The sequence below is a fragment of the Haliaeetus albicilla genome, chromosome 18 (genome assembly GCF_947461875.1).
Source record: "Haliaeetus albicilla chromosome 18, bHalAlb1.1, whole genome shotgun sequence".
Classification (NCBI taxonomy): domain Eukaryota; kingdom Metazoa; phylum Chordata; class Aves; order Accipitriformes; family Accipitridae; genus Haliaeetus; species Haliaeetus albicilla.
The window spans coordinates 8,026,334-8,046,407 of record NC_091500.1 but is presented as its reverse complement, the minus strand read 5'-3'; the positions used below and the strand labels follow the sequence as shown (position 1 = coordinate 8,046,407).

General features: G+C 41.9%; 1 protein-coding gene across 2 annotated transcripts; it reads left to right on the top strand.

The window, feature by feature from the left end:
• The first annotated feature begins 959 nt into the window (after positions 1–959).
• On the top strand, positions 960–19,598 carry UBXN2A (UBX domain protein 2A). Of its 2 annotated transcripts, none has more exons than XM_069805690.1 (7): positions 960–1,071; positions 4,436–4,489; positions 5,948–6,083; positions 7,907–8,016; positions 9,626–9,766; positions 14,735–14,899; positions 17,771–19,598. In XM_069805690.1, the coding sequence occupies exons 2-7, from the start codon at positions 4,449–4,451 to the stop codon at positions 18,057–18,059; spliced, it is 882 nt and encodes a 293-aa protein (XP_069661791.1). In that variant the 5' UTR covers positions 960–1,071; positions 4,436–4,448; the 3' UTR covers positions 18,060–19,598. The 2 variants fall into 2 exon arrangements, with proteins under 2 accessions (XP_069661791.1, XP_069661792.1); XM_069805691.1 differs by having other exon boundaries at positions 1,030–1,050.
• Positions 19,599–20,074: the final 476 nt, after the last annotated feature.

Below are 20,074 nucleotides of genomic sequence, written 5' to 3'. Positions count from 1 at the left end.
GGGAATCGCTGCTTTCGCTGCGCTCTGCGTGTGTTTCCAGGCGCTGGCGGCTCCGCTGGGATGTTTGCTTTGGATAGCTCCAAGCTCCACCGTCCCGCAGAGCACGGCTTCTGCAAGGGCCCAACACAAGGCAAAGTCACAGCTCGCAGAGAGCAGGGACACTCTGCTACATGGGATCCCGTCCCATTCTCTCCCCTCTAACGTACCCTCGGGAACGGGGGGGCTCTGCTTCCCAACCACCGCGCCGCTCTTTTGTCCTCAGTGCAAGGCCTCGGCAGAGCTCCTTTTCAAATATGTCAACACTCGCCCTTAATTAGCCCTTCCAGCATAATGAGGCATTCCTCATCTCCAAGGGTTCGGTGTGCGGCTGTTCCTGCCGTCTACGCGGGGCTGGAGAGACAAAGGGCCGGGGGCAGCTCCACGGGCCGGGGCCGGGGCGGAGGTGTGGGCGCAGCCGTCTGGCCAAGACACTGGGCCCATTCTCCGCTATTGTGGACGCTCGCTGAATGCCGCTTTTTGTCCTCTGCCCGTGCGCCTACAGACACATAAACCGCATCTTTTGTTCTTCAGTCAGGAGGAGGAATCCGCCTTTGCGGTAAAAGGCGCAGGCCTGGCAGACAGAGGTTTGTCCGCCCCTCAGAGGCCGGCGGCAGCCCCCCAACACCAGGCCCCGCCAGTCCCGCCCGGACATCGTGCCCCCCCCCCCCCCCGCTGCCCTCAGAGGACGAGCCGCAGCGGTGCGAGGGGGGCCCGGCTCGTTCGGGCGGGAAGCCCCTCGCCTCTCCCCGGGAGGGCAGGGCGGCGGCAGCCCCTGGGGACGCTCCGTGCGCGGAGCCCGCCTCGCCGGGAGGCGCAGCTGCGCCCCCCCGCCCCTCCCCGACATGGCGGCCGAAGCCCCGCCCCTCGGTGCCGGGGGGGCGGAGCTCTGCCGCCTCGCCCCGCCCCGCCTCGCCCGGTCCGGGCGGGGGCAGCGGGTGTCCCGGCCGTTGTCGGCCGCGCGTGCGCGGCGGGGCGCGGGACACTGACGAGTTGGCGCGGCGGGGAGGCCGGTGCCGCGGCGGCGGCGGCCGGGTGAGTTGCCGTGGGGAGAGGCCGGGCCGGGTGGAGCGCGTTCCGCCGAGCCGGCACTCCCTCAGCTCCGAGCGGGGCTTGAACTTTGCTCCGCGGTCGTCCCTGGGGCTGACTCTGAGGGGGAGGGCGGGCCGAGCCTTCCCGCCACCTCCGCCCGGCCGCTTCGCTTCGCCCCGCTCCGCTCCGCCGGCGGCCCTGGGTCCCGTCCCGCGTGGAGCGGGGCGTCAGCCTGAGGCGTCCCTCGGCGCGGGGAGGTCGTTACCTGGCCCGGCCCGGCCCGGCCCGGCCCCTTCCTGGGGCAGTCTGAGGCGTTACTCCTCCGCACTGCTACCGCCTTATTGTCTGATCGTCTCTAAAATTACCTCACAGGCTGCCCGCCGCGTCGGGCTGCTGGCGTGGGCTGCCGCTCAGGCAGGGCGTATTTTGGGCAACCGTTTTGGCAGGAGGCGCGGAGCGTCTGCTTCGTGTGCCGCTGCGCTCCGCGGGCAGAGCCCAGCCTGTGTGTGGGGAGTGCGGATAAGTTCAGGTGCTGGCAGCCCGCGGAGGGGGGGGGGGGCAGGTTTCTTTCCAAAATGCACAGCCCTTCTAGCCAGCTGGAGAGGAAACGTTTATGCTGTGATTGTTACCTGAGCATATCAGTCACGTTCGGGCCATTAGGTTTGACGCTCATCTCGCTTCTAGTTTGCAATTGCCATGTCTCTGTAGCTCCTTGTTTCTTTGTCGCACGGTACAGAGTAGTTTTCAGTCATAATTTCTGCGTGGTGGAGTGATAGACTGTGCTCTGCTGTAAACAGTTTTCAACTCGAGAAGTTTGCTTTCTGCCAAAGTTAGTAAGGCAGGCTTTCGTGGGGGGAGGGGGCTGTGTGTGCTTGCTTGAATATTTCTGCTCTTCAGAGCAAGGAAAGCATCAAAGGCGGTTTCCGTTTTGTTTTCCTTGCATTAAAATAACTGCATGTGTGGGCTCCACAATATTGAGCACAAAAATACCTGCCGAAACTAATACGTCTACAGCTGCGTAGGTGGGAGCTGCTCGTTTCGGAGCACTGGCTGCGAAGGGCCACCGCGGGTCGGTGGCCCGTCCCCCGTGGAGCCGGTCGCAGGGATGGAGCCTCGGGGGGTGGAGAGCCCCTGAGGCAGGAGGTCTGCGCCGGGAAAGACCTGGAGTATCCTACCGCAGTTATCAGATGTAGCTGTGGTGGGCTGCTGGCAGCTGCAGCTTCTTCCTGTGTTTGCAGTTTAAATTTCCGGAGGTGGAAGTGCAGTTCTGTGACACGTTTTTATCACAGACACAGAAAGTATCTACCAAAACTCTTAATGTTTTAAGTGACGTCTAGGGACGTCTGACAGAAGTTGGCAGGAGAGGTTGGTTGTGCTGGTTGGGTTGGCTTGCTGAGCTGAAGTGCTCGCAGTGCAGTCTGATGGCTATCTCCTAATGGCTTTTTGGTCATAACAAACATCAATACGCTGTATAGGCTGATTTCTTTACCTTGATACATTCACACAAACATTTCTTCTAAGTGGAATTGCTGTTGTACTTCAGAAGGAACAGCGACTTTCACGGCTGACCAGTTTTGAATACTATTCATGCACATTTGAGGCCAGCCTAATGTAGCAAAAGAATTAATTTGAAGAGCTGCTTCATTGCGTCTGTCTCTTTTTAACAGCTCTGATGACAAGTCACAGAGAATCAACAAAAGCAGATGGCTGGAGGTGGCTGTTGTTGCTTTGGGGAGTAGTCTTTTGAATAGTGAAAGAATAGAAGATAAGCACACTAACACAAAACACAAAAAATTACTTTGTGCTAAAGTGTGTTAAAACTTAATTTGGAAGAAGTTAGAAAAATTGCCTTTTTTTAAGCACACTCAAATTCACTATGCTTACTTGATACTGGAAGTTCATTTTTTTCCAAGTGCAGGTACAAAGTTCCTGTACAAGTACAGTGATCAGATACGCTTATAAGGTCATAATGTACCAGCACAGGCGTGCCTTATAGATATATAATGCTCTGGCAGAACATTTGTGGGGGAAAAAAAAAAAAAATACTGTACCGCATCTTGTGTGACACGTCGAAGGTGTGCTAAGCATAATGTTTTGATGTAATGCATAACAGCATCGGTTAAATTGAAGGCTGCCTAAACTTTAAAACCTGTTATGGACATATTGACTGAATCTTTTTGGTCGTTATGGGTTTTTTCTGAAGGCTTGCATACATTTCTACAGAATGTGTTTCACAAGGATTTAACTTTCAATATGAAAGAATACCAATATCAGCCTCCTGAGGAACATGAGTTAGTACTGAATAACTGAATGGGTTTTTTTTTTTTTGTTAGTGCTGCAGTGAATGTTGTTTCCCCCTAGCCCTCCATCTTGTTAAATTAGATGTCAAGACCATCTTAAATTTTATTTTAGTCTTGCTGTGCATACTACTTTTTCAGCAGTATGATGGCTGTCGCTGCTTAGTTTGACACCCTCTAAAAGCCATGCACAATATCATGACTTAGTCCCAAGCCTGCCAGGAGCAGAACATCATCTGTGTAACCTTTACCCAGTGGTCTTCAGCAATAACTCTTTAAACACAATTGCAACTTAAAATTTCTGTTCTCCTGGGGGCTTGTCTAATTTTTAGAGTGGTTTTTTTTTTTTAAAGGATGTTTTTGGAAGTCTCTGGCTTTTTGTGACTTTCTGTAACTTTTTTCAGAGAGCTCACAAGTGAGTATAATGAGATCAGTATGTCATTCTTCACTTCTTTCGACTCGGCAGACTAATCCTGTACTTGCAAATCCAGGATTTTCTTTCCAGCTAAACGGTAGACCAGAAATGATAATTCACAGTTTCTGAGATGCTGCACCAATATGTTGAGGTATAGTAGGAAGAGGAACCTGACAAATCTTGCACCTTTTGATAATGCACACTATTAAGGTGAAGGTCATTAGAATGCCTGCAGTGGCAGTGCAGTTTTTCTGCAACTGTCTCATAGTGTTGTGAAAAATCAGGGGAGTTTAAATCATGTCGCTCAGAAAAGAAATGGGATATTTTTTTCCTTGCTTAGCATACGTATGGGCATGTATTTTCAATTCGCATGATTATTGTGGAATTTATTTTGTATATTTATGAAAAAGTAATCTTCCCTTTGAATGTCTGAAACCGATGCATGGTTCATGTGTCGTTAAATTAGAAACTGCAGGAAAACAAAGAACCATCTGGAGACTTGGTGGGGGAGGAGGTTGAGCTTTCTGGTTAAATGTACTATCAACACAAGAACCATAAAGAGTGTTTCAGCTACAAAGGAGGTAAAGTGTGCTGGGCATTTTGTCTGATTGGGTTTTTTTGTTTTGTTTTTAAACCATCTTCTTTTCATAATTAGGCGAAGCACCAGAATGAAAGACATGGACAATATCAAAACTGTAAAGAAAGAATGGTAGGTGCCAGTTCCCCCCTCCCCCTTTTTCCTCTTCCTTTCCTGTTGCTGTTTGTGTGTCCTGTCATGAGTTTTCAAACTTTATGTTAAATTTTAAAATTTTAATTTTTTTTCTGTATCCACCTGCTCCATGTATACTGAAGTTTTAAAAAAAAAAAAAAAAGTACTGTTTTGGTAAAAGATTTTTCACATACCCGGAATGTTTCCTAGATGCCAGAAGCTGTGTAAATATTTGTTTTTTTAAATCAAAAGACAGCCTTACAAATGGCTAACTCACTGTGCACCTCTACATTTGATATGAAAGTGTTTGGTTTTCCAGTTATGTTTCCAAGGTAAAGCATAGTGAATACCTAGATTAATGCTTCAAATTTCTTTTCTTCTATTGGAAGATGAAAATGGGGACAGCATACTTTTGAAATTTCTTCTTTAATGTTGTGGAGTTTTTCTGTTGTTTAAGGATGTTAATCTGTAGGGATTCTTAGTGTTGCATAGATGCATTGCAAACAATTCCCTTTTATGCAAATGCATCTAATTACCATTCAAGTAAGCATTGCTGCTCTTGAATTCAATGCAGAGTTTTATGTAAAACTGGATATTTTTCAAGAGCTGTGATTTTTTTTTCGACTTGCTTAAAATAGACTTTTCTGAATCTCCAATATGAATAACTCCTGCAACGTTTACCAAAAGCTGCATAATCCTCTTACTATGCAAAGAACCTAAACTGACAGATAATCATTCATTCAGGTTGCATATTTCTGCATTTTGATTGGTGGAAATCTAACAGAAACAGCTGTCATGTATACAGTGTTCTATAAAAAGATGTGGTTGATGCATCTTTTTTAATAGTCTGGCAGTCTCCACAGTATTGAAGTCTTTTATTGTATTTTTTCAGTGTGCTCAAGTGGTGTTGAGTCACTTGTTCTTGAGTTTCTCCAAAGTACTTTCAAAGATAGTAATGGTGGTTCTGTGATGGTGCTAGGAATGGGGAGGTTCAAGTGGGGGTGGGGGAGGAAATCCTAGGGCAATTTTCTTGTATGTGGTTTTAAAAACTTACGGCAAAGGAAGTCAACCACGCCTATATCGTGGAAATCTTTAAAGGAGGCCTTTCATTGGTGTGCAGTTGAATGTGTGATGGTCTGAATTAGAAGTATGAATTGTCTAACTTGTATTCCTTGCTCTGATACCAAGTTTAGAAGCTTCTGCAGAGATGAATTCACCTTTTCTATTGTCATTCTTTAACTTGTGCTTCTGAAGTGCAAATAGTAGCAGCTAGAGATTCGCAAGAAGTTTCTAGAAAAGGCACAATGCAAACTTGACCTGATGTTTTCTAACAACCAAGCAAGCTGGGTGCAGGGGAGCATGCCTTTTACACCTCTTGGTACTGAACTTCTAGGGTAACTACTTGTCTTCTAATGTGTTTTCCAAGGCATCGTTTTTACTTATGTCTTTGTTCTGCAGGATGTGTTCATCGGGAACCGATGATCAGGTTTTGAATGGTACAGAACAAAGCTGTGACTACTTTGTAGATAACCTTTTTGAAGAAGCTCAGAAGGTTGGTGCTATATGTATGCCCCCGACTACAGTCAAGAACCAGGTAGGTGGTGAAGTAAAAACAGTCATGTTTAACATAATAGCACTCCAGGAGTACTCTGGAAAACAAATGCGAGAAGTCCAGCAGTCTTATCCAGTACATCTGTAAAGAAATGCACACAGAATTCAGACAGCAGTAGGAACAGTCTTCCATCTCAGTCAATGAGGCCTATGCTTCTGGCTCTTGCTATTTTATAGTGGGTTTAGTGTTCTAGGACTTATGCTGGCATTGGCTAATGCGCTTCTGCTTTATTAGTAAGGAGAGTGAGCTGATCATGAGGTGCAAGGAATGACAACTACTATAACATAAGAAGTTGTTTAAAGAGTTGCAGCCTTTTTATGCAAAACTATAGCCCAATTTTTTTTCATTTGCTCTCATTTGTATAGTTGTGGTAGTAGTGGGACGTTTAGTATGCGTTTGTATCTCAATGATTCTGCCCTTTCTGTATTTTTCTGTTACTCCCCAAAGACCGGTAAGGGGCTGGAGAAAAGGCCATGTAGAACAAGGATGTCAAGGAGAAATTTGGAGTGGGCATTGCTGGAAATTACATTCATGGACCCCCAACTGAGCCTGGGAGAAAAGGAGTGTTGGGAGCAATACCTTAAACTGTGGTTCTGAAATAGTGTTCCATGGCAGTACTTGTGTCAATTTCTAAATGGGAGGTTGGTGTGGAATAATTAATTAGTCCATGTTAAATTTGCGTACTGGCTCACTGTAGAGGAACCTTCCCATGATCAGAACTCCTTCCATATGCATTGGTGCCATGAGAGATGAGACTTTTTAAAGGTATCTAATCTTGCTGAGTGCAAGATACCTTTTTGATAGATTACCCAACCAAAAGAGAAGGAATTTTATTCAGCAGTTTGCACATGCTGTGTATTTATGTAGCAATCATCTTCTAACAAGTCAAACTGCAAAAAAGGAGGGAAAAAAAAAAAAAGATAAAATTGTCAAGTACTATCAAGCCTAGTTCAAACTAACTTCCAGCTGAGGTGGATTCTGCATTTGTACATGCTTCATAGACCTCACATGTGGCCAGGTATCTGTCAAGACAGTGTTATTTCAGGGATCAGACCTTGATGATCAAATGCTTCCTTAAATGGCATGATGCATAAACAGGAAAATGCAATCCCAAATATATCTATGTTAAAGTTGGAGAGACTTCAGTGAACAGTGTGAAGGCTGCAAGTTGAAGAAGTGGATGTTCTCTGGCAAAAATTAATGAATTACTGAGAATTTATTTTTTCATTCCCCTACACCAAGGTTTTGATTATACCCAGGAATTCCAGGGTAACATAAATGCACAACTGAAAGTAAATTTTCCAATACTTGCTGCATTTCCTGAGTGAAAGGCTTCTGCATGCATTATGTCTATGCCTTACTTTCAGAAAATCCTCTTGAAAGATCAGAACAAGGCTTTCCCCTAATAAATCCCCAGCTGGGCTATTCTGGTAGTTGGTGTTCCAACCCCAGGCATGTGTGCTCTCAAATTAGCTCTTGAAGAGTTGCAGCTGGCTGGGATCTTCCAGCTCTTTTTTTTTTTTTTTTTTTTCCCCTTCCTGCTGAATTGGAGTGTTCTTGACCTACGAAAGCAAAATGATTGGGGGAAGGTTTATTTCTAACCCTGACTGACACAAGATACTTAGAAGTGTCACTTACCCCTTGCAGTTGCTCTGCCTGTTGGCACAGGGCCGAAACAGAGTATAGTGAGCCTTCTCTCAGTATTCTTAGTCCATGCAGTGGATGATTTACAATAATAGGGTACTGTGGGTATACCAAGCTGGGTTTACATCAGTAGTATAATGGGAATTGTTCTTATTTTATAGGTTGATGTAATCATTAAACTTTGGAAAAATGGGTTTACAGTAAATGATGGTGAACTTAGGAGCTACGCTGATGTTGCAAACCAGCAGTTCTTGGACTCCATTAAAAAAGGGTAAGTGAGTTTTGTGTTCTTAATCAGCCTGAGTTAATATGCTTTGGATAGCACTCAGCTTATGCTCTAAATTTTTTACATAGCTGCTTGGCTTTGCTGCACTGCAGTATCCCTGTAGGAGTGTAGGCCACTGCCTGTCTCAGTTCCTGCAGCGCTAATGGCTGTTTTAACATCAACAGGTTTAACGTAGCTTTCAATTGCAGTAGTTGTACAGTTGCTGATGAAATAGATAAAAGCGAGTGTTGGTAGGGGGCACAGCAGGTGCAGAATGAAATAAAGAATAAATCAGAGTGCCCAGTAAGAGCTACTGATCAAATGGTACTTTGACTAACGAACTCAATGCACAAGTGGTCGAGCATTTCTGGTTTTATGGTCTTTGTTTTGTTTTTATTGATGAAAAGCCTTAAATGGGCACAGTTGCTCTGTGTAGCATCAAGAAACTCTGATCAGTATTAATTTTCAGACATTTTTCCTAGTACAAACTTGCTATTTCAGTCATTTGTGTGTATATAGCAATCTTATTTTTATCCCCGTTAAAAATTAGCATGCTATCCTGATTTCTGCTAGTGTTTGCAGTGTTGCAGGCTGACCATGCAAACCAATGTAATTTTCAGCCTTTAATTTGTAGTCTGTTTCCTCATGCTATACAAATGGAGAAGAGAATATAATTTTATGGAGAATGTAATTTAATAACTCCCTTTTCAAGTATGTGAAATTAATAAGCTATTGTATTTTTTAGTCTTTTCCATACTTTGCTAACCCATGAAAAATACTAATTTTAAACTATATTTCTCCTCTATGGCTGTCATCTGTGTTAGTTGTAATAGCAATTAACGGCACTGTTTAAAGCACTTTGCTTTCTTTGTGTGCATGCATCATAAGTTTGCCATCTTTCTTTCACCCTTTGCTTGTGAAGATGCTAATTACAGGATGGTTCCTGCATAATTGTTGATGGTAGAGAAGCACTTAGTACAGCCCCTATGCCAGCTGAGCCCCACCACCTGAAAATGTAGTATCTGCATCAGAGCTCATAGACAAAGGCATTGTTGTGTTCTGCTTAAAAGCAAAGCAAATAAAGCATTACCAAGGTGATGTTACTGCACTGAAAGAGTGTAGCTGTTAGTGATGATCTCATTTTTAAAAGCTGAAATTCGTGTTTATTTGTAATTAAACACATTGTGTCTTAACTCAGTTCTTTGTCTTTAAAAGCCAATTGTCTTTTTTTTTCTTCTTGTTTTACTATGGAGATAAAATAATTGAACCTTTTGTGGCAATGTATGGCAATACTGAACTTCCTACACATCATGTGCTTTGGAGTGGTAACTGCTGAGTGAATTTGAACATCATTCAACAACTTGCATGATGATGTCTTTTTACTGTTCACTTGCTAGTTAATTTTCTGTTCAGGAACTTGAAGTTGTTTATATGTCATATGTCATGCACTTAATGTAACTTCTAGTAAATACGAAGTTTTTGGTTGGGTTGGGTTTTTTTAAGCATCATCCTTCAAAGGAAAAATGTACAACAAGTATTAATCATTAATCCATTTTGTATACTGAAAACAGTATAGTAGTTCTTTTTCTGACATATTTTTTTTTTCTTTTTTAAGGGAACTGCCTTTTGAGCTAAGAAAACTTTTTGATAAGGAGGAGGTAGATGTGAAAGTGGAAGATAAAAAAGATAAGGTGTATTTGTCATCGAAAAAGCCAATGTTTCATCCCTTTTCTGGACATGGCTACAGATTAGGAAGGTGAGTAGTCTGATGTGATCTATGATTGAGCAGCTGAAGGGAACTATACCTGTGGTAAAGGATCTTAGAATTCAGGTTGAAAGTGACCTCTGGAGTTTTCTAATCCAAGCTCCTGTTCAAAGCAGGGTCAGCTGTGGGGACAGATGAGGTTGCTCTGGCTTTTATCCAGTTGGGCCTTGAAATCCTGCAAGAGTGGAAGTTGCACAGTCTGCTTCGGTGCTGGACTGTCCTCATGGGAAAGAAATTTTTCCTTATATCCAGTCTGAATGTCTCTTGTTTGAATTTATGCCCACCATGAAAAGCCTGGCTCCCTCCTCCTGTAGACCCTGGCAGGCTGCTGTTAGGTGATCCCGGCAACACCATCTCTTCCACAGGCTGAACAAGTGCCTCTCCTCCAGCCTCTCCTCGCAGGGTGAATACTCCAGCTTGTGGCCATCTTGGTGGCCCTCTGTGGAACTTGCTCCAGTTTATTGACATCTTTCTTTTATTTTGGGTACCAAATCTGAATGCAGTGTTTAGGTGTGTCTAATGAGTGCTGAATGGGGGCTAATCAGCTCCCACAATCTACTGGCTGTCTTCCTGTTAATATAGCCAGGATGCCATTGGCTTTCTTCAAGGTCTCAATATTAGCAGAACTGTTGCCAGCTGAAAGGCTGTGACTCTTCTGCTCTGTGATTTAAGAGAAAAGTATGTCTTTTAAAGCTGTATGTGCAATACTTTGAGAAGAGGGGAGTATGACAGTCCCATAAAGGGAACTGAAGAAGTAAGAGATTATTTCCCATTCTCTTAAATTTCCTCAGTATTTAACCATGCATTTATTGCAGTAAGACGTTTTAGCGTGTTACAGTGATACTCTTTCCTTTACTCCATGACTCTCTTGTGATTGGAGAATGTCAGCCACTAATGCGAATGCCAAAACTGGACTTGATTTATAACCAAACAGTACTGTATTTTGGAAGGCTGTTGTAAAGGGGCAAGCCAGGAGTTCAGATATTTGATCCCTGTGACTTTTGCTTACTCCAGCCAAATTATCTGTTTCACATATCCCTGTTGTGTAAGACTTACATGCCTATAAAAGCAGACTTCAGCCTAGGGAACAGTTCACATTCAGTGACTGGGAGCCTACAGGAAGCCTTCACAGGTGGGACTGCTTAGTGACCTGTGGCCTGGGGTTAGTAGACCATATTGAAACCTTAGGTGAACAGCTTGTTTCAATTAAGTGGAAAGGGCTTGCTGCTAAGGCCCAGTGCTTGTGCTGAGGGAAAGTGTGACCTGGGTAGGAAAGGATGAGGCAGGGGAAGAAGATAATGTGCAGAGTAAGAGACAGATAATGGTAAAGGATGGGTGGTTCCAGCCTGCCTCAGAGAAGCAAGTATCTGTTTTACCAGTTTCATCTGTTTCTGTAGCTCAGTCCATTCAGTTGCTACATGCTTGAGTAGATGTGGTCAATAGGGAAAATCTTCCCTTGAGAGATGGATGAGATGCTGCAAGATTTGCTTTTGGTAGCACTGAAATCCTGAGCAAATGAGGGTCAAGAACTTAACCTTATTTTATCTACAAGTAGACCTGCATATAGCCAAAGCAAAAAGATCCTCAGCGTGCTGAGTTTCTGTTGCTAACCAGTGCTAAACAGTAGGTTGTTCAGTTCCTTGTTGTGCTCTGTCATGCCTACAGCAAGTAATGATCTTGCTTCCCAATAGGCGAGTTAGGTTCTGGAAACATGCTATTCTGTGAATTTCGGTTGACTGGTCTTGTATGCTGAGACATCCTACAACTTGCTCAGCATTTTTTTCTTTATGGACTGGATAAAATGCTTTTTTGTTGTTGTTTTTCTACTCTTGCTAGTCTATTCAGTGCTGTGCTATCAGAGCCTTTTCTTTAAAGAGAAGTAAATATTTTTGCTGATGTTGGAAACGTGAGCCGTAAGTGCTCTTAGTCCATAAACTAGTGCTTACTTCCTGATGTTAGTAAATGTCCATTGTATGCATATGCTACTCTTTCAGCAGAAGAGCTTTGTGGGGAAATAGTAGTGCTGTCTGAGACCTTTAACAAGTTTTAAGCTGTAGAACTCAGTTTCCACAGTTGCATTTCTGTGCTTCATCAGAAAAGAGAGGGGCAAATGACTGAATGGTTTACTTCAGCTTATGAGGTAGCTAAATTTCTGCTTATCAAATAAACGGGGTTTTTTAATACTCTATAGATTTTCTGCCAGTGTTCCTAGATGGATGGATTATGTGGTAGATAAACCATTATGAATCGTTCTGTTGACTGGCTCATTAAAACTTTTGTTGGAGGAAAAATGGAGGAACTAGAAATGATATGTTTGTTGATATAACTCAGATGAGCTTGATCCTCTCTCCCTTTTTGTTGTACAGGAGAAACAAATGAGACTTCCAAAATACCCTATGACTCTATATAACTAATGGGTATATTCTGTTTTATCTACCATCGTTCAGCTGCATTTAATAGTTTGGGATTATAACAAGATTTGCAGCTGCACTTTTCTATTAAGCTTATCAATGCGTTTTAAAGACTGCCTTAGAAGCATGTTAATTAAACTATTGACTGAAATCCCTTGTAGCAAAGTGGGCTTGCTCTATAACCTCATTAAGGTAAAACATTGTGTGTCAAGCTTCTTAACCATTAGTCAGGGTAAGTCATGATACCTAACTCTTGGGCTTTTTCTTTTCAGAAAATTGACAGGAGGCTCTTATGTCTCTTCGATCTTTAGTTTACATCTTCTTTTGATAATCTTATAAAAGGAATAAGCCTGTAAAAGGGGTGATAATGCTTTGATCTCAGGCTAATAAGAGACTTAGATTCTTGGTTTCTGGCTTTAGTCAAAACTTCCACCACTAGATGGCTTTATCTGTCAGTTCTACAGGAGCAAAGTTATTAAGTATAGAAATGCTTTAAACTTTGGTGAATATAGATCTTCTAGCTTTCTCTTGCAGCTTTGCTTAATGTGTTGGCTTTGGTTTTCACACATACTTGCTATTGAAAGAATTGTCTCCAGTGCCTACCATGAATTCTGAGATGTGACCATAAGGGAAGTTGGTTTGAGAATGACACCAAAAATCTGTATCCATTTGAGACAGTTGTCTGAACTACAACTGTGACTGATGGGCTAAAATGTAGTTCAGCCCAGGCTAAACCAGGTGCCTGGCAGCTGCATGGTTGATTACCTCTCCAGCCTCCACTGTACTGGAGACAGCTAGCTCACACATGAATGCTTATACTTCAGTGTCTGAACCTGGAATTGAATGCCACTGATCAAGTAGACAGCAAAAGCTGATCATTGCTGGACTGAAATATGACTTCAACTTTTTTTTTTTTGCTATGCTCCCAAGACTGTTTAACATTTTCTTGCTGGTGCTCAAGCTTTTTTCCCAGATCTGAAGGGCAATTAGGGTTTATTTTGTATTGAGGTCAAGCATGAGCAGAAGCTGGGTGTGAGACAAGGAAATCGGTAGAGGCAGGTGAGTTATAGTAAGTCACCTGTACTTGGAGTACCAGAATGTTTTACAGATGTGCCTCTTGGAATTTGTTGGTGCCAAGTTCTTGTGCCCCAGCTGATTTCTGTGTAATGCAAAACAGTCAGTTCTGTGCCTCTCATCTGTGTCCAGTTGCAGTGAATATCTCTTATCGCTCACTTGGGAATGAGATTCCTTGATCTCATTCTTTTTGCAGAGTTTCAATGGAAGAAATGAAAAGTGCCTCTACTGGCTGATAGCCTAGAAGTTAGGGTGCTTAACTAGGCAGTGAGTGATAAGATTTTTTTAAATACCTCAGACTGAGAAGGACTTGAGCCCAAGACTCTAATTTTATTAGCCTGAATATATGAAGTCATTGGCCATCTTTTTTTAATAATAAATTGGCTGTGACTTTTCTGTTTTATGATTAAACTAAGACAGGTACAAGAACATAAGGATGGGGTTTGTCTGTGAAGCAGATGTAGTATTGTTAAGACTGTTATTCTATGGCCATTGGTTACTGACTTCTCTCTCAAGAAACAGTAACTTGTCAGTTTTCTGTGCAAAGAGAAAGCTTTTCCGCAAACCACCGTGAAGTGTTCATGTAGTCAGTGACCATAGCTAAGCTCAGAGAAGAAGTGGTAACTCCTTAAATCACTGCTATTGTTTTGCAAGCAAACATCTGGTTATACTCACATGAGCTGAGGATGTGCCCATTGGATCAGACATTATGATGACTTAAACAGTACATGCTGAACAAGCTTAGTCCTGAAAGAAGCACTAAGCTCTAGACATTTCTTCAGAATAAAAATTTTTGCCAGTAATTTTTTTTAAGACCATGCACTTGGACTGAGGTCCCTGTATTCTATCAAGTTGTTTTATGGATCTTTGACCTTATGGTAGGGTCAGCTGTCAAAAGTGTCTTAGGAAAAACCCAAAATCCAAGTGCTGTGTGCATCAGCCTGGATTTTCACATTAAGTCAATTTCTCTGATAGATGAGTAACGCTTCTAAGCTGAAATAGATGATGCTGGGGTCTAAATCAAGGCTAACAACATTCAGTTAAATTGAATTACTGTAATCACATTATGGCAAAAATTAACATTGAGTATGCAAATTCAGTACTCAAACCCCTTAAAGTTTCACTTGTGTGATTAGAGTACAAAAAAATGCACAAAGAATCTTCAGACTTTTTCATCCCTTCTGTATTCATATTTAATCCTTTGATATTTAAGTTCCCTTCCATCTTGTAAAAATGTTTAACATAAGCAAACTGAAATTCTTTAGCAAGTTGAAGTCTTCAGGAGAAAGTATTGGCATACAGTTAAAAAAACCAACAAACCTGACATTTCTCTCAGTATTCCTATACTTGTTAAAAAAAAGTCATCAATGCACCCTGATGTAGGGCAGAAAGCTCCAGAAGCAGAGGTCTGGAGGGAGGGTCAAGCTTACATGTGTACACAGAAGGCATAACCTCATATGGCTTTTCTTTTCAGTGCTACTCCAAGGATAATCTCTAAAGTAAGAGATGATCATCAAGGACCTAATGACAAAAGACACCTGCCTTTAGTACCCTTAAATGATTTGGAGCCTATCACTAACATCCAGATCTGGTTAGCTGATGGGGAAAGGATAATTCAGAAATTCAATGTTTCTCACAGGTAAGATTTATTTAGCACTGTCATATGTATTTGCATCTGAAACTATTTGTCCTATGCCTGTACACTTGGTAAGTCTCTAATTTCTGTGAATAATCTACCTCCTCAGTTCACTTAACATTGGACTGCTGTTCAGCTGTATCTAGAAAACCTCCTTTCAAATTCTGAGAAATCTTTTAGCTGACAAGGGAGGAGCATAAGAGGAATGTGAGCTGATGTTAATAGTCAGCACATAACTGAGCATAAATGAAAAGCTGAGGAAACTGTAGGAGATCTTTGTAGGTTAATGAAAGTCAAGGTGTATGTATTGCTCATTACTGGAGGAAACAGCTTTTAAGATGACAGATCTCTCACAAAATGACTACATCTGGAGCAAATTGCTTAGTAAGAAGCCTGCTAGTCATTGGGCACAGACAGCACCACAGCTGGGAGCTGGAGGATGTGACTTAGACTTGAGCCAGAGAAACCTCTAGGGAGGGCCAGAGTCCATGCACTAGGCAGGGAGGTTCATCACCTGCATGTCAACATGGACAGAATAGAATGCATCCAATGTGTTTAATTCTTAAATTAGTAAAATTTCCAGTTCCCAAAGAACTGGGATGGGAAATACATAAATGGGGATATTGTAAATGGGGATAATATCAGAAGGTGTCAGCGCAGCATATGTATGCAGGAGCTTTGAAAAAGTAGGATTAACTGTTGAACACTAAATTGTAGAACTACTGTCTTTAGAGACCTTTCTCAAATTCCTGATTTGAGAAATTACTCCAGTACTACACAGTCACATCATATGGAAAGGATATATTGCCTGTGCTTCTCTGTGAAGCAATTTAAAGTGATCATGGGTTTAATACAACCCAGGCTGCTGTCAAGGTAAACTGTGTATGTTTTTGTGGCTGGTCAGAAGAAAAGCTCAGCAGTTGAAGGTTAAGGGCTGTAACTTTTTCTCTAACTTGTACTAATTTCTTATGGTAGTGGCCTGAGGTATGAACTGGAACACTGTTGCAATGTACTGCTGAAGGGTCAATTGCTATTTTAATTATAAATGCTTCATTGGATGGCTTAATATTTTAATTATTCCAGGTTTCACATATTTAAGTATATTTAGAAGCTTTTTGTCTTCATGGGAAATAGTCTGAACAGCTGCTGAGTGCTTTTGGAGGAAAAAAAGAAGTCTGAGATAAGCAGAACAACAGCCTTACTGATGTGATGCTCTTTTTGAAATAGTTTGCAATAAACATTCTGTCATAACATTTTCTCTTGCCACAAGACCAGCATGTTTGTATTTGTGTATGACCTAATAAGAACTAGGGGGATATCCTTTTTAGAGTACATATCCTTAAGCATTATGATTGCATATATAGCACTCCTTTCAGTAGAGAAGCAGAAAACAGTCAACTATTTGTTAATTAAACTATAGGCAAATAACCTGTAGTGCGTATATTGCAGTGTCTGGGTAAACTGATTACTTTTACCCTTTGCAGATAGAATGTGTGTGTGCCATAGTAACTACTACTTTAGATATGATGTGATTACTGATGAAAGATTGAAGTTACAGCATTGGAGCAAAAATGCAGGTAGCATTATAATGCTGCAGTATGGGGAACTGAGGAGACATGAGAGTGAAGTAACTAGCAGAGCAGTGCTGTAGGAATAGCACACGTGGCTATGTCTTGAATCGAGTTGTGTCCCTTCTTGAGCAGTTGCTAAGTTAGTGTGACCCTGGAGCATCAGCTACGGAGCCTGGAAAGGAACTTGTTCATCTTAAAGCAGGTAGCTGGTGGCTAATTGCCTGAGTCGCTCCTGGGACCTGATGAACTTTGATATAATGCATGTATACAACTGTAAATGTCCAACCTAAAGTTTACTCCTGCTTGAGGTTTTTCAGTCTCTGGGCTTATAAGACCGATGTTGCCTCTTCATTGAGGCCTGCATGCACAGGAATTAGATGCTATCTATATCTGTCCTAGTAAGTATGGGTAAGGCATGAAAATTTGGTCATCTGTGCTGCTAAACTGTTAGGATGGCTTTCCCCCAAGCCAACTAGCACTTTCTCAAACAATATCTAGGCTTGGTTCAGATGTTGGCTCAGGTCACGGACCGTTTGCAGGAGGCAGGCAACCTGGGCTACCCTGTGCATGGTGGGAGAGGAGGGAGGAGTTTAATAATTTGCCAGTAGCCAGAGGCAGTTGGCGTCAGGATCAGAGAATGGACATGGACATTATGCTTAATTTACTGGTATAGATGTATCCCGTCATCTTCATTTTCTAATTAAATTGGTCAATCCTGATTCTTCCACAGTAAAACCTCTGTCTTGCTCACTTATTGCAAGGTTCTTCACACCTTAACAGGCAGCTTGAATCTGTAATGAGTTCACTGCTGCACCTGCTTTGGTAGAAGGACGCTATATGTAAACCTGGTTAACTCATAAGCTATCCAGACAATTTTTGCAAACCCTTTTTCTTTATTATTATTATTATTATTATTCTGGTTCTGCTGCATGTACCACACACTGGAGGCATCTTTATTCTAGCTCTCTGCTACAGAAACCTCAGGTAAGAGCTCCACCAGCTGGTTAAGAAATGGTAGGCTTGTGTAACTACCATCTGAGCCATTTGAGTGCTCAGGGTAAGATACTCATCCTTTTTCCCTTGGGACTGCTCTCTGAGCATGCAGACCTTGGTCCTTGCTTCCCAAGTGGATCAGACACTTCAGGATACCACACCATCTGTATTCCTCTATTTCTATGCCATCAGCTATTACATGAAGTGGATGTCTCATTCTCTTCTTGTGGTGGGACTATGTCTTGTGCACATGATGATCTGTGTTGGGATTGGAGTGCTCTAATGCTGGGTTTTCTTTTTTTCTTCTCAGAATAAGCCATGTCAGAGACTTCATAACAAAGTATCAAGGATCAGAGGGAAGCGTTCCCTTCACACTGACTACTTCGCTGCCAGTTCAAGAGCTGCGAGACGAGACACTCACGCTAGAAGAAGCAAAGTTGCAAAATGCTGTTGTGGTTCAGAGACTTCGGAAAACAACTGAACCTTTCAGACTCTTAGTGATAAAAGCACCTGACAATGGCTATAAAACTGCTGCTGCACCTAATGGACAGCTCAAGAATGAGAAAAAAAATGCTATCAAAAATACAAGATCAAATTAGCTTTTAACTGGCCAAAAACTACCTACAGGTGGAACTAGACAAAACCAAAAATGTAACCAGCAATATCTGGATGCACTCATCCTCACTTACTGTGCTCTTAGAGAGAAAAATATGTGCTGTGCTATCATCTGCTATAATAGAAGTATTTTCAACTAAATTTGGTGGTCAGAGCCTGGCTATATAAGGTAGCAGAGGTAACTATACAATAAGTCATCCTTAGAATTTCCTTAGGTAGAAAGCTTCTTAGTTCTTTAATGAGTGTATTTAGGCAGAACAGTTCTCTGAGACTTAACTACTACTGATAGCACCTTTTAAGGAAAAATAGTATTTATTTTTGCACTTTGGACTAAACTGAAACTGAACTGATTGGTTTCACTTACATTTCAGTGTAAGCTGCTGCAGTTTGCGTTCTTCTCACAGTAACTTTTAGGCAACAGATGCGGCAGGGAAGCTCACATTTAAACTCCTAACTAACTTGAAAATCTGCAATATCAGTATCTTCAGGATTTCACTTTTACCACAAGATCAGCAGTGTAATGTTCTATGAAGTCTTCACATGGTGGTAGGTGCATGTGTGAGAAGATAGTAATGAGGCAGTCTGGTGCATACTGCATATGAAGTGCCTCAAAGCTCTGAAGGAATTGTTATTACCAATGGTTGAAGGGTTGAAGTGGTTTCTTCCCCTCTTGTGCTGCTACAGGTGTCTTACAGATAAGGTGATGTTAAACTACCTAGCTCATTAGGATAGAGGTCCGCTTTTAGCCTTGTCACACACAAACTTCAGCTTTTTTGGAGATTGCCATACAGGAATAGTGGCTTAGAGCGACATGGTTGTTTTTGTACTACATATCTGCCTCTCTCCTGAACTGGCCAGGTGATTGAGACACTAATTGCATCTGGCCTAGTTTCAAAGATGTTGAAAATCCTTATTTGAAAATTGAGGTTTCTTTCCCCCTCCTCTGCCCCATTTCCATCCAAATATTTTATTTTGCTGTTCAGGTACTTGAGGCATAAAATTTGTAGCCAACTACTCCATTTTTTGTTAAAGGAGAAATCAACATAAAGAGTAAATATTTTGTATTACTTTGCTAAGTAGCATGTGGTTTGTGAATGGAACTAGAGTCTCTAGGTAAGACTTATCCTGGGGCCTTCAATGAGTGCTGACTAGTTTGTGCTACCTATGCAAATGGATGATTGTTGGCATTGTACTTCTCTTGCATGGTTAAATGAAAGATGGGTTTGGGATTTCCTGGTTTTGTTCTAAATAGAAAATTACTTAATTGGAGTGACTTGAAATCTCTGTAAAAGTCATGTTACTTCAAACTAGGGATATAGAACTGTTTTGCTTCAGCATCTCTCCTGATATGTTTGAGGGCAGTGCAATTAAAAATCAACTGCACAAATATCTATTCAGTGTATTCAGACAGCAAATCTCTGAAAACTATGCAGTTAACTGTTTTCAGTGCTATAAACTTGGTGTGCTACTGTGTCATTCACGTTTATGTAGCAAATAATACAACTACATTTTCTTTGGTCTTACACCGACTCCTCTGCTATATGAAAAGCCTACCAGATCTCTACTAGTAGGAAGAAATGTGCAGACAAATCCACTAGTGAAATTGAAGAGACAAGTCACCTACAGACACACATCCAACCCTCAGTTTGCAGAGTTTCCTGAACAGTGAATTTTATTAATCAGTGCTTTTGAATTTGTCTTAATGTAAAACCAAGTATTAGAAAACCACACATGCTTGATTGTAAGCTCAATTGTTCTTACCTAAAAGGTGCATGAAATGTCAAAGTAACGGTATACTATTCCTGCATTTGCAACATAGAAATTCAAAGAAATAATTAGCATAAGGTTGATTGAAATTGAAGGGGGGAGGGGGAATCAAATTTTAAGGTAGGTAAATCCATTTTGCTTGTTATCATAAGACAATGTTTTTGGAAAGGAGCAGTAAGTATTTAGTATTTCAATGTAGATTCATGTCTACTACCAGTATTTTAAGAGACTG

Excerpts from the sequence above, each read along its gene's own strand:
- UBXN2A (XM_069805690.1), top strand. The coding sequence starts at position 4,449 with ATGAAAGACATGGACAATATCAAAACTGTAAAGAAAGAATG. Across the intron at positions 9,767-14,734 it reads CATGGCTACAGATTAGGAAG|TGCTACTCCAAGGATAATCT; the intron begins GTGAGTAGTCTG and ends TTTTCTTTTCAG. Across the intron at positions 14,900-17,770 it reads AAATTCAATGTTTCTCACAG|AATAAGCCATGTCAGAGACT; the intron begins GTAAGATTTATT and ends TTTTCTTCTCAG.